The 13,604-nt window shown below is 43.3% G+C and overlaps 2 protein-coding genes across 20 annotated transcripts in view; one reads left to right on the forward strand and one right to left on the reverse strand.

Annotated features, from left to right (window-relative positions):
* The window catches only part of LOC309539063 (uncharacterized protein), a 164,030-nt gene that overhangs the window by 125,104 nt on the left and 25,322 nt on the right, over nt 1-13,604 (forward strand). For 6 of the 11 annotated variants that reach the window (XR_014222641.1, XR_014222642.1, XR_014222644.1 and 3 more), the window contains one exon: nt 46-2,252. Coding sequence is in view for 2 of the 11 variants with exons in the window: in XM_082234870.1 (XP_082090996.1) it covers nt 46-193; nt 730-734 (153 nt within the window). In the remaining 9 variants the exon portion in view is untranslated. Of the gene's footprint in view, nt 1-45; nt 2,253-7,002; nt 8,277-13,604 lie in introns of those variants that run through there. The other 5 variants (XR_014222638.1, XM_082234869.1, XR_014222639.1 and 2 more) reach the window with 4 other exon arrangements.
* The window catches only part of ZNF521 (zinc finger protein 521), a 305,760-nt gene that overhangs the window by 1,520 nt on the left and 290,636 nt on the right, over nt 1-13,604 (reverse strand). The window lies entirely within an intron of this gene.

A 13,604-nucleotide genomic window follows, 5' to 3' on the forward strand; every position in this document is an offset into this window, starting at 1 on the left:
GGACAAATCTCAGTATAATAGTTCTTTGTGTGGCTGTCTCCCTAGGTATCTTTTCAAGAGGCCAGTAGTACGTGGCAAGTGAGTCTAAGGACAAATCGAAAGTTTGAGAAGAATCCTGAAGGAAGACAGAACTTATTCGTATATGACTCAATATTTGTGACACCACCGAACGCTACACCCAAGCATCCTACAGGTACTTAGTAGGGAGTAAATCCCACTGAACTTTATGGGAGTAACTGTATGGGAATTGAAGGTGGGCCTTCAGTGTGTGGAAAGTGGCCTGCTTGCACAATAGGATTTCTCACCCACTCCTCCCTCAACTTGCTCTAGAGGGTTGGGGTAGCCCCCAGAATTGATTTAGGGTGTATGTGTGCAGCATGTGGGGAGGATAGTTTTACTGTGAGAGTGGATTTTATTCCCCATGTTGCATATACCCAATGTATCATAAGGCTGAATTTCACCCATGTTTAGGACTGAGTTGCACAGTGTACTAGTCGCTGCAATACCTCAACAAGGGTTCTGCCTGCCGACTAACAATCTAAAAGGTTAAAAAGCAGAAAAGCAAACCCAAGACCATTTGATTTCATGCATAGCATTTCCCACATCAATCAACATGTATCAAAATGCTGTAAAACAATGACAGATAAGATCTGCAAATAGTGGCTATTATGACCAATAACGCCTGTCTTTAAACTGAATATAACTAAGAATATAACTTTCCTGATTTAGTGTGACAGAAATGTGCTCATTACGGTAATGTCTGAAATGTGTTCAAATCCAGGTGACCAAGACAACACCAGAGTATGTGTTTCCATATGCCTGATGATATCCTATTAATCTGCTCACATCTTACATCGTTCGGTGCTCCCTACGAGGCAGGTAGGTCCAGATGACTCAAACAATCAAGTTATAATCTTCTTAAAGGCAATGTGAGGAACAACCATGTTCAGAATCTGAAATACTTTAGTAGAATTTTCTCTGAAGCATAAATGTATAATGCTGTACTGAATGAATTTGCATGCTTGAACATGTTCTAGGTAAAACTGGATTTTTGAGGGATGCAAAATTGAACAAAAACCTGAAACCTGCCCCTGCCCCTGCATTAGGCTTATTTCCCCACCACCCGCCTACCTGTTCCCAGACCCCATTATATTGCCGCTTCGGTGTATATTTAGGCCTTTTTTCTTTTTCACTGTATGATCCTGGCCAATCGGGAATCACAGGTCATGGCACCATGCGGCCCATCAGATTTCACTACTTGAGAATGTTAATGTTGGTAAATAACTTCCTTGGATTGCCCTCACTCTGAATGGGATAGAATGAGGCGATGGGAATGTACTGCCCAAGCAACGGGGCAGACTTTGTTTGTTGCATTGCATTGATGGCAAAACTGAGCAGCAAGAGTCTCACCATAATGTAGGCCTTCAAAAGTATATTAACAAGCTGGAACATGTACAGAGGAGGGTGATCAAGGTGATAAAGGGTCTGGAAACAAAGCCTTATGGGCATGCTTCCTCGTCATCCTGGAACAAAGTGACAGAACTGCAGGGTTCTGTCCAGGGCCCCTTAATGTTCAGTGCTTTTGTAAATAACTTGGATGCAGGAATTGAGGGGATGCTCATGCAATTTGCAAGTGGCACCAAACTGGGAGTGGCAGCCAATGCCACAGAAGATGGAATCAGTATTCAATATGACCTTAACAGCTTGGAGATCTAGGCCCAAACTAACAAAATGAATTTCAATAGGGACACTTAGGCAAGAGGAACCTGCTGCACAAATACAAGATGCTGGGCACCTGGCTTAACAGTAATATATGTGAACAGGATCTAGGGATCTTAGTAGACCACAAGAAAGGAGATTCCCAATAAACATCAGGAAGAAATTTCTGATGGTTAAGAGCTGTTCAACAGTGGAACATACTACCATGAGAGGTAGTGAACTTTCCTTCCTTGAAGGTTTATAAACAGAGGTTGGATGGCCATGATGCATTAGTTGAGATTCCTGCATTGCAGGGCATTGGACTGGATCTCTGATCAGCACTCAAAAGGGGAAGGGGTGTGGCATAGGGGTAGATCATCTGCTTTGCATGCACAAACTCAATCCCTGGCACCTCCGAGTCGGGCTGGGCACACCCCCTGTCTGAAATCCTGGAGGGCTACTGCCAGTCAGTGTAGACAATATTGAGCAAAATGGGTTTATGGCCCATTATAAGGCACCCTCCGATGTTCCAAATCACAATTATTTTTCATTAAAAAAAAAGAGCATGGAGGCATTAATGTGGAAGATATAAAAGAAACCATGGGATTACTCTCTGCTGAGCCCTGCTGTGGTGCTCCATAGCCAATATGGCCTGCTGCACAACAAGATTCTCAAGAGAACATGGAGACAGAAACTCAGAGAGAAGCAGCAGCGAGAAAAATTGCTAATTAAGCAAAGACGCAAACATGTACCTTGAGCAGCCTCCCTAAATACTTGAGACTACAAGGATGTGCAACCTCTTTGCATTTTTTTAGAGCATCAATGGACTAGAAAGAAATACCTGCCTAGGGAGAAAGGCTGTTTTTGAGTATAGTGCAGATATAACATTTATGAGACAAAAAGGTGAAAGATGGGAGGAAAGAGGTAAGGGAAGGAGAAAAATTCTTTAATCCCACAGAGAGCTACATTATATTCTGCCATAAACAAAACAAAAAAACAAAAAAGTTGTCTACTTGAAGACACCATGTATAAGCGACTGAAAATTGCAACCATTAATCCCAGTTATGAACTGCTGGAGGTTTTGGTTTAAGGGTGTTTTTTTATATAAAGAAGGTTGTGTTTAAAAATTTAGGACAAAATTTTCCTCTATTATCCACCCAGCAGATCTGAGCTCTGATATCCTCCTCTTTCCATGTGCTCTGGACTCCCACTTCCATGACAATAGGAGCTAACACAAGTGGGGAAATCGAAAGATGGAGCTCCTGTTGACATGAACATGGGAGTTTTCAGTGCACAGGGAGAACCAATATTAGAGTTAAGAGCTTCTGTGTAACTCTGAGAATGGAATTTGCCCTTTACAGGACATACAGTATATTTGAGGCAGATGTTTTTTAAAATTGATCTTCTGGAAAGCATGCAGTACTAAGTAATTTTCCCGAGTTCATTCTCCTTCCCATATTGCCACTCTATTATTATTGCCCATGTTGCCACTCTAAGGCACCCTGAGTGATGCGTGTGCATTAAAAGGGCAAAGCAAAAATTCTCATCTAAATAAGATATAAAATTCAGCAAATTTTTGAAATCTCAATCCTATTACCTCAGTGTTTATATATCTGTGTTGTATATTGCTGAGAAAGTTTGATACTGGGAGCTCTTTCAGCTTTTTTGTAGATTTTGTCAGTTTGAAGAAGAAAACTGGATTAGAATTTATATTCTTTTCCAGGATCGGAATTGATGTTTTTTGTGCTTTGTCTTTTGTCACACAAACACACACACGTAATCTTGCTTTGCAAAAGAATGCTGTATGCAGAAATTGAGGTGCAATGGCAAAAATACAGTAATAGAAAGTTAGGGCTTTGTTTTTGCTTTTAATTATTTCCTAACAACAAAAATGAAGCCATAGAGTTCAAGGATCCTTGCATTCCACGGAACAATGTGATGTCAGCATATGTCACATGCCACAGATTCTAAAATACCGTATTTTTCGCCCCATAAGACGCACTTTCCCCCCTCCAAAAATGAAGGGGAAATGTGCCTGCGTATTATGGGGCGAATGCAGGCTTTCGCTGAAGCCTGGAGAGAGAGAGGGGGGTCGGTGCGCACCGACCCCTCTCGCTCTCCAGGCTTCAGGAAGCTCTGCGCAACCCTCGGGAGACCGGCTCCGAGGGTTGCGCAGAGCTGCCTGCAGTCCCGGGATCAGCGCAGCTCTGCGTGGCCACCGGGAGCCGGGGGCGAAGCTCCGCCCCGCTCCCGGTGGCCGCGCAGAGCTGCCTGCTGTCCTGGGACCAGTGCAGCTCTGCGCCCGGGGGGCGAAGCTCCGCCCCGCTCCGGATGGCGACGCAGAGCTGCCTGCGGTCCTGGGACGAGCGCAGCTCTGCCCGGCCACCGGGAGCCGGGGGAGAAGCTCCGCCCCGCTCCCAGTGGCCGTGCAGAGCTGCCTGCGGTCCTGGGACAAGCGCAGCTCCGCCTGGCCACCGGGAGCCGGGGGAGAAGCTCCGCCCCACTCCCGGTGGCCGTGCAGAGCTGCCTGCGGTCCTGGGACCAGCGCAGCTCTGCGCCGCCATCCCAAGCGGGGCGCTAAGTCCCGCCCCCTCTGGATGGCGGCACAGAGCTGCCTGCAGTCCCGGGATCAGCGCAGCTCTGCACGGCCACCGGGAGCCGGGGGCGAAGCTCCGCCCCACTCCCGGTGGCCGCGCAGAGCTGCCTGCCGTCCCGGGATCAGCACAGCTCTGCCCATCGCCAGCCCCACAAGCTCGGGGGACAGCGGGGAGGCAGAGCGTGCCTTCCCACTGTTCCCCGACCTGGTTCTTCCAGCCCCGCACCTGAGGGGGGGGGAATTAAATTTTTTTTCTTTATTCCCCCCCAAAAAAAACTAGGTGCGTCCTATGGGCCGGAGCGTCCTATGGGGTGCAAAATACGGTACTAACTTTCCATGGGCACTTGCTCTGTGATATCAGTGGAACTTAACATTCATATGATAATCTATTCAACCCTTTTAGGTTTCAGAAGCTGATGTTAAATCCACAATTGGCAGCTTAGTGCTTCAAATACTTGGGCTGTGTCCATTTCAGTGAACTTGGGAAGCGTTCTTGTGTTTTGTCGCTGAGTTCCACAGCTTTCACTGCAACAGTGAAAAAGCAGGGTTTTTCCCCCAGCAACTGTTTGAAGTCTCCTCTCCACCCTGTTGTATTTACCTGAACTAAATTCTTACAGAAAGCAATCTGAGAAAGAGAAACAGAGTGCTAGGGGAAAAAATCTACCATGAAAAAAACTCCCCCTTATTCCAATACCCCATTAGAATCCCAAACGTGAAGTGCTGTTGCATTCAATTTAAATGAGACATTTCGAAGCTGAATGAAATGAATGCAATTGTTTCTGAAAAGCAGATTACAAATAAAGAAATAGAAAGATTAAATGGGGACATTATTGTTCAACAGATGGTGTCAGAATCACAGCAGCATGCTTTTCTCTTTCCTTAATTCAAGAAAGTGAACACCAGTAATCAATCATCACTGATTAACTAATTATGGTATACTAACATTTTAAAATTGATGGGAAATGTACATTTAAAAACTAAGCCCCGTTCCTGCTTTCTCCCCCTTTTCTGTAAGCCCACGGCATTCCAATACAGTTTCAGGTTGTAAAACAGATTTCTACATTACTAACCTTTAAGCACCACTTTTTTAAAAACACACACACACACACGCACACCAAAAGCAATTGGTTTCCAACAGGCTGGATAATAAGTCTTTTGACCTGCATTCTTCTCTGACCCATTAAGGTCACCTCTGTGCTCGGGCATATAGCTGACTTAGGAAATGCCTCCAAGTCCTGCATTTCATCTCCTGCCCACTCAAAATAAAGCTTTCTTTAAATGTGTCTGTACAGGTCCCAAAAGACCAGGGAGGCATCCCTGTAGTGGGCAATGGAGGGACAGAAGCTTCTGCCTTTATTAATGAATGCAGACCATTATGAGTCTGGCTGGCTCCTGCGCTGTTCCCAGAAGCATATACTGTACGTGACTTAAAATGCTAGAATATTGACACAAAGCGAGCCAGGCAACCCTAAGGAAAATTACTCCTTGGATATAATGTAGGCTCGTAACAGCTATTAGAGTACAAAATAAAACCCTCCGGGATCAAACTGACATATACAGCATTCTACCTACTCCTCAAACATTAGAAGAATTTCTTTGTGAAGGCATTCTCAAGGACAGCATTAAACTGACTTTTGTAGCAATCTGCAACAGCTTTTTGGCTTACAGCTTTTAGTACTAAATCTCTAGTTTGAATCAATATAAGTACTATATCCTCCACATTAATCAATACATTTGGTTCAATACACATTCTATTAAATTATACTTTCTAATCAAGGTTTTCTGCTTCTCTCCCCCCCCCCAATCCATTGCTCCCTTCTTCCAAACCTCTTACTGTTAGCTTTCAGTTTGTCCTCAGAAAATGGCAGGATACTTGACAGTGGTGGGAGAGATAGAGATGAAGTAAAAATGGGCAAAGCCAGCATACCCCGATTACAAGCCCTAATGCCAAGCAGGTGGTTTAATTTCAATAAAATTCCCAGAACTTCCAATCCTAGCTTTCAGGATCAATGATAAAACTGGACAAAGAAATGTTCAAGAACACAAAAAAGGAGATGCACCAAGCAAGGGGGCGGGGAAGATTTCAATTTTTATTTTGGTTAAACAAAAAATGACTAAAGGAGAGGGGCAAAACTCAATAGTGAAGGCAAATGAGTAAAAAAAAACCACAGTCAGAGACGAATTCAGTTACCCATGACCTGGTAACATGCAGCTCCCTTTGAAAAAGCTCAGTTGGTTCAGAATATGCTAACTGGAACTGGCTATGTGAGTGCTTTTATCTGGCTTCCTGTCCATTTCCGGGCCCAATACAAAGTGTCTGACCTTCAAGTCTCCTCATGGGCTTGCAACCGTGTACGTGAAGGGCTCAGCCGGTAGAGCATGACACTCTTAATCTCAGGGTCATGGATTCTGGCCCCACATTGGGCTAAAGATTCCTGCATTGCATCTGGTCCCCTATTGCAGGACCAGATGGCCCTCGTGGTCCCTTCCAACTCTACGATTCCTGTTTAGGGAAGTTTTTAATGTGTGACATTTTAATATATTTTTAATCTTTGTTGGAAGCTGCCCAGAGTGGCTGGGGAAACCCAGCTAGATGGGCGGGGTACAAATAAATTATTTATCATTATTGTTGTTGTTGTTGTTGTTGTTGTTGTTGTTGTTATATTCTATGACTGCTTCTTTTCACATGCATCTACCTACACCTTGAGAACATCAGCCGATGCCTTCTGTTGGGCGATCCATCAAGCAAGGGGCAAAGCTTCTGTTGTTGAAAGGGCCTCTTCAGTGGCGGCACCCTGCCTGAGGAAGTACTCATCAGAAGGGTTCACCTGGTGTCTATTCTAATGTATTTTTGGTGCCAGGCAGATGTATTTTTATTTTCCCAGGACTTTTAAATCTTTTAATGCCTGCTGTTAGCTCTTAAATATATTTTTAGCACTGATGTTTTATTCTCTGCCCTGTTCTTGAATTTAACTTCAGGTTGTTTTAGCGCTTTTATTGAATCACATTTTATTGAATAAATCCATTTTATTGTTGTAGCTTTTAATTTTTTTTTACTGTGTTAGCTACCCTGGGAATGTATATTATAGGGTGACCTGCAAAGGTGAAAAATAAAATAAAAACAGAAGAGAAGCAAATGGGAAATGCTCACCTTCCATGGTGAATATCAGCTAGATGGCGAAGAGTGATAGATAAGTTCGCCTTGGCTAAAAAGATCTACAAAGCTGACACTAGGTTTTGGGACCTGCTTGGGGTGGTAATGGGGGCTTAGGATCATGTGAAATCATGGCCTCACCTCAAATGCCACAGAAACACCTCATTTCAGCTCCCACCAGTGGTGGCACATTGCTGGCAGGGCATCTACACACATGGAGCTTTCTGTGGGCATACCACACCATATTACCATACCGTGTCCTGGGCAGTGTAAGTGCCATTCTACCAATGACCCTCCGACTCCATCAGCCAAGTAGTACGTATGCTGCTCCCTAAAGCTTGTCAGTCAGCTGAATGCCAACTTCAAGACTGCAGCATAAGACAACTTTACAAAACCGGGGGGAGGGGAAGAATATTGGTTATGAATGGCCATTATATATCATATCACAAAACTGTTTGAATAAAAGTTGGGTTGCTCCTCCAAGGTGCCTGGATATGAGATTACCTGAGAACCTTAGGTAAGCCTCTCTGAGTTCCTCATAAGATCAGTGGGGCATAGGTAGAATTAAACAAATATTTGGAGAAGAGGATCTTGGGTCTAAGGAGTGCCAGTGAGATATTTAGATTTGTGAGATAGAAGTTACGACGTAAAAGGGGTCAGTATAGTGCTTTAATCTATATAAGACAAATTTTTCAGTCATGGAACTACAGCGTGTCAAGGCGTCAAGCTACATTGCTAAATGATCTAGTGGAAACATAGCCTTATAAAGTAGAGCAGTTTAATGCCAGAGCATGAAATGCTGTTGCATTCTGTGGGCCATGCCTTCCATTTATTTGTATGTTTTTTCTCTGTAAAAGAAACTCTGCACTTTTATGTTTTTGGATTGGAACAGAGATTTCTCTCTCCTCCCCACCCCCAGTTTACAATGAACCTGAAAAGAAACTGCTGAATTTTCTTTGGGCATTTAACACCGTTCTACACAACACTCTCTGGACAGCACTATATCACTATCACAGAGAAAGGTGAGAGAGCACAGCAAAAGTCAAGGCGAGAAACGGAAAGAAAATGAGGGCAGAAACCAACTTTTTCTTCCTCTATCTTTCAGATTTATTTTTTGGAGAATAATTAAGTGGAATGTTCACAATTAATTGATCTTTACTAATCTCTTCTCAGTATTCGTAACTGGAAGGAAGGGAGTGATTTTGCTTCACTCATCCCAAACTAGGCTCTGTCACTAGCAAAAGACTGTGTCAGCTGTGATAAAAATCAACCCCATTACATATTTAAAGACCTGCAAGTAGGTTTGGACTGAACATAGTTTTGGTACCTTTAATACTTCTGTGTAAGGGAGGAGCTCCTGCAGTGAGGAGGAGCTTTTTTGCTCCGATGTTGCCATGCCTACCTGCCTTCCCAATTCCCAGCAAGGGAGCAAAGAGAGGGTAAGTGGACAACAGCAGCATTGTGAAAGCAAAGAATTTGCCACTCCAGAGTACCAGAGCTATACTTGAGCTCTGCCACATACAATCATTTATGCCTAGGTCTCAAGTCCGATCTATTCATACAGCTGAATGAGGCAGTCAGGTGGACTGCACTGCTTCAAGACGAGAGTTGAAGACATCATTTTTGAAAGCTTCCCTCCATTAAAAATTTCCTGCAAACAGTTAAATCAACACAGCAGGAAAAGGCTGGGTTAGAAACTCTCTTTCTGATTAAAAGAACAAAAACAGCAGGATTTTCTATAGTTTTTAAAACATAGGTGAACTTTCGAAAGTTCCCACATTGGTAGTAGCAGAGTCCATTCAACTCTCTCAATATTCTGCTAACTGTATAGGCCCAGCCTTGGATTTATTCACTTGTGTGTGATATACTGGCTGCATTAGCCCTATTGGGGCATGCTGCTCATGTGTAAAGGCTACACATTACAGTGGTACCTCGGGTTACATATGTTTCCGGTTACATACGTTTCAGGTTACAGACTCTGCTAACCCATAAATAGTACCTCGGGTACCTCGGGTTAAGAACTTTGCTTCAGGATGACAACAGAAATTGTGCTACAGCGGTGCAGCAGCAGCAGAAGGCCCCATTAGCTAAAGTGGTGCTTCAGGTTAAGAACAGTTTCAGGTTAAGAACGGACCTCCAGAACGAATTAAGTACATAACCAGAGGTACCAGTGTACATGGAGATGGCTGTGCTAAGCTCTGTCCCCACTCTGCTGTGTCTGTCACTCTTCAGAAGTTGAAGGTTACAGTCTGAAGCAAAGAACCTCTTGTATTCATTGAGGTGGACCTGTGTGCCTTCTTCCCCATCACAATCACACTCCCTTCAGTCTTCAAAGTGTATGGAAGAGGTGCAATTTACATGCCACTCTGCCCAACCAAGGCAGAGGCAGGTGGAAGGGTGACTCACCCATGCTAAACAATATGCAGCCCCAGGCTGTCCACAAGCTGGGGAAGGTCTCGAGATGGGAAAGCCTGATAAATGTACATAGGCCATCTACATGTGCTGGAACACTGAGTGTGATAGCAGAGCATGGCTAACATATACAGAACTATTGTCTCTTTCCAGGGAACCTAACCCAAATTGGAAACTAATACCTGACCAAGGCTTGTGATTTGTGGGAAATCATACAGCTTGTCCAGTTCAGACAACAAGGCATGGTTGGACTGTGATGTCTGAATTGGGTCCACATGGGAAGTTTTATCCTAAAATGAGTCGGGGCTCTGATGGGCACAGGACACTTTCTAACCTTGATAGAGCACAGCCTTGGTAAAATTAAGAAGTGGGAAGCTGGCAAGCTAGGCAGTGCCCTCTTGCTCAAACTTCTTGCACACATGTTGCTTTTGTTAGGCACAAAATGCCTATGTTAAGCCCGGCCAGTTTGGAAAGAAAACAGAAGCCAGAGGAGGATATCACCACATTTCTATGCCACAGCAGTTCCAGTACAGGAGAGCAACAAGAGACAGAAGGCTTCAATAGGCGAGACCATCTAATCAAATATTCAGGGATTAAGTCAGTGCATTATGGACAGATGTGTTCATGTGCCAGTTGTTTCTCTGCTTCAATTTTTTTTTGGCCTTGTAATGTTTAATTTATCATGCTGGTGCTTTCTAAACTAGAACATCTGTAAACAAGCTTAAGTACGACCTCTCTCATTTTATATCCATGCACTGTGCTCCTTCTTCGTGCCTTAATTGTAGATACCTTCAAGACAAATCAATCTATAGCAGGGAAAGAATGAAAAAGCAAAGGAACCTGACAAGCTGTAAGGTGTTTCTCTTTTACGGCATATGCATTCCGCATTCCCTGCTTGCTCAGTTCTGACTCGGGGAACACAACCCATGGTATGCGCATACTACTTCTTTATAGGTCAAAGCCAATTAAACAAATTACTACTAAATATTTAACAGCTCTGTTTAGTAATTAGCAGCAAATAATGGCAGCTTAAATTGATAATCACGCAGATGTTTTTAAAACTAAGCCAGCTATAAAGTTATTTGTATCTACTTAACAAGCTTTGTGCCTCTATATGTGGCAATAAATAGTTAATTTCTAAGAATTCAATTCACCAAACTTTCAATTTTTTCCATTTAAAGAAAGGATAACATCTAGCTAACAGGATCAGCACATTCTCTTAACTAAGCCATTGCTAGCGTCTCCTGTTATATCTTCTGTAATTTTCAATTACAGTCAACCGGACAGCTGGATTGTTGCATTCATCTTACTATGCCTTACATACACCCTCCTGTTAAATTCCACCTACCCACCATCCATTAGCACTTGGATTTCTTGCAAATTACCCAGCCCTTCATTTCCTCCCATCAGTTCCTCTGTACTGATATCTCTGCCATCTCTGAGCAGTAGAAGCAAGTGAGCCAAGACAATGCAAGGAAGAGAGAACCCTCTCATTGTGCTCCTGCAGAGAAAGTGGTTTCATAATGTCACAGACACTATGAAATAATTGGTTGGAAATAATTATGAGGCTGCAGAAGGCAAATCTGTCTGGTCAGGCTTCTGACATTCCCAAGTGATGGATATTGTCAGAAGCAAGCCAGCAGTGAACCATACTGTGCAAGTTGGAGTTAACTCTTTAACAGCAGAAACACAATTAGCACAGACTTGGCAGAGTATCAGGCCTAGCAAGCACAGCAACTCATCTCCGGTAGGTCTTGCCCCCCATGAAGCTGTTGCTGAGACTGAAGCTCCCACCTCCTCACAGCTGCCTAAGTCTCCTCCTCTCCAGGGTTTCCCCCAAGCAATCAGAGACTGCGCCGCCATGCCTGTCTTTGCTTCTCCCACTTCATGTCTCTTCTGCGAGATTTGTGGCAGGGCTTGTCACAAACCCCCATGACTCTTCACCAGCCTGACTCATTTCTGCCTCTTCGTTGCTCTCATCTAAGCTTTCTGCTTCTGCTTCTGCCTCTGATTCTGAACGGCTCTCTGCCACAGACTCTACCAGCTCACTAAGCCTTGTTACCTCTTCAGCTTCTGACACCTTCTTCCCCATCTTCTCCCTGTGGCCACTCATCATTGTCCCACCATCACCCCCTGGGGCCCGAGCCTTCTTCTCTTGGTGGTTCCCCATCTGGTTCCTCCCATCATTCCTCTGCGACCAACCAGTCCATATCTCCAATCAGCCTCAACCAATTTGGCCAACAGTCAGGAAGGAGGGGAGTTGTCGTCCAAAATAGTTGGAGGGCACCAGGGTGGAGAAAGCTGTTCTAAACAATGGTCCATCTATTTATAAATACAAATGATGAGACATTTACATTTTTCCCCCTGAAGGTCAAGAATTCAGGAGGCACTGTAAAAAACCACAAACTTCCAAAACACAAACACAGAAGAGAAAAATTGGAATGAGTTTTCTGTGACATGTTATAAAAGACAATAACATTTTATGTCCTTATTGTGGATCTTGGCTGTAAACTTGTAGTGTCCTCATTCTCTGCTGCCTTGCCCCTGGTGTAATCACTTACACTTGTGCAAAGTGAGTGGAAAATGCTACCAAAGCAGAGTACTGGAGTTTTATAGCTACTCTGTTCAACGGTGGCTGACTGCTCCAGGGGCAAAAGTAATAGAAAATTGTGCACGGAAATTTTCTGATTTTTTGTGGAAACCGCTATTACCATATCCCCTCCACAGTTATCAGTCAGCATCTTTCTTCCTCTTGAGAGTTGTTCCAGTCTCCTAAAAATAATTGATATCTCTGGCGTATGGAAGCTTATGTTCAGAATGTCCAAGACTCTCATTGCTACAACACCAGAGCAGTTCACAATCTATAGTGTTTCCAGCTTTACAATGCACTCTGCTATTACAATGTTATCGTTTCATAGAAGGAAATAGTGCAGAAATGCAGTTTCCTACATAAAGTATCCACTGACTCAGACTGATCTGATAGTTCAGGAGTTAATCAGTTATGGACGATCAGGACAATTGCTCCCCACAATATTAAAGTATAGTGCTGTAAGTCAAGGCCTGATTACAGAGCATATTGCCATAAATTTCTTAAATAGCATTAGTTCCCCTCATACGCAAAGGTGCATTGTCTAGAATAGAAAGTTGCTTAAAGAGGAAAGTAACAGGAAGATGGAAGAAAACAAATGGTGGAAATAGGAGATGTGCTTGAAATGAAAGTGCTTCAAATACACCCACATTAATGAGTGTTTATACACTCACATTAAATATACAAAAAAAGGTAGATCCAATTCCATCACGTATTGTGAAATCACTGAGTCATAGGAAACCAAATACGAAATCATGTGTTGATAACAGAAAAATCCAGGTAAAATTGTTTATATGCTTTATAAACAGCACTTTATTCAGAATAGATTCAATTTCAGTTTGGGAATAAATTGTTGGTAGAGCATGAGACTCTTAATCTCAGGGCTGTGAGTTCATGCCTCACATTGGGCAAAATATTCCGGCATTGCAGGGGGTTGGACAAAATGACTCTTGTGGCTCGTTGCAATTCTTTAGGCACTTGTGAATGTGCATTTTTGGTTTTCCTACAATGTGTGGGGTGGAAGTTGTTATCTACACACCTGTTCACTATCTTCATATACTCACAAATAAGTAGAGGTAACTGGACCTATTTTAACTTTTTATTTAAAAAGCAATTCTGAAAATTTAGGTACAATAGACATGTTTGAGAGTGTTGGG

This window comes from Podarcis vaucheri, assembly GCF_965113315.1.
Source record: "Podarcis vaucheri genome assembly, chromosome: 8".
Taxonomy (NCBI): Eukaryota; Metazoa; Chordata; class Lepidosauria; order Squamata; family Lacertidae; genus Podarcis; species Podarcis vaucheri.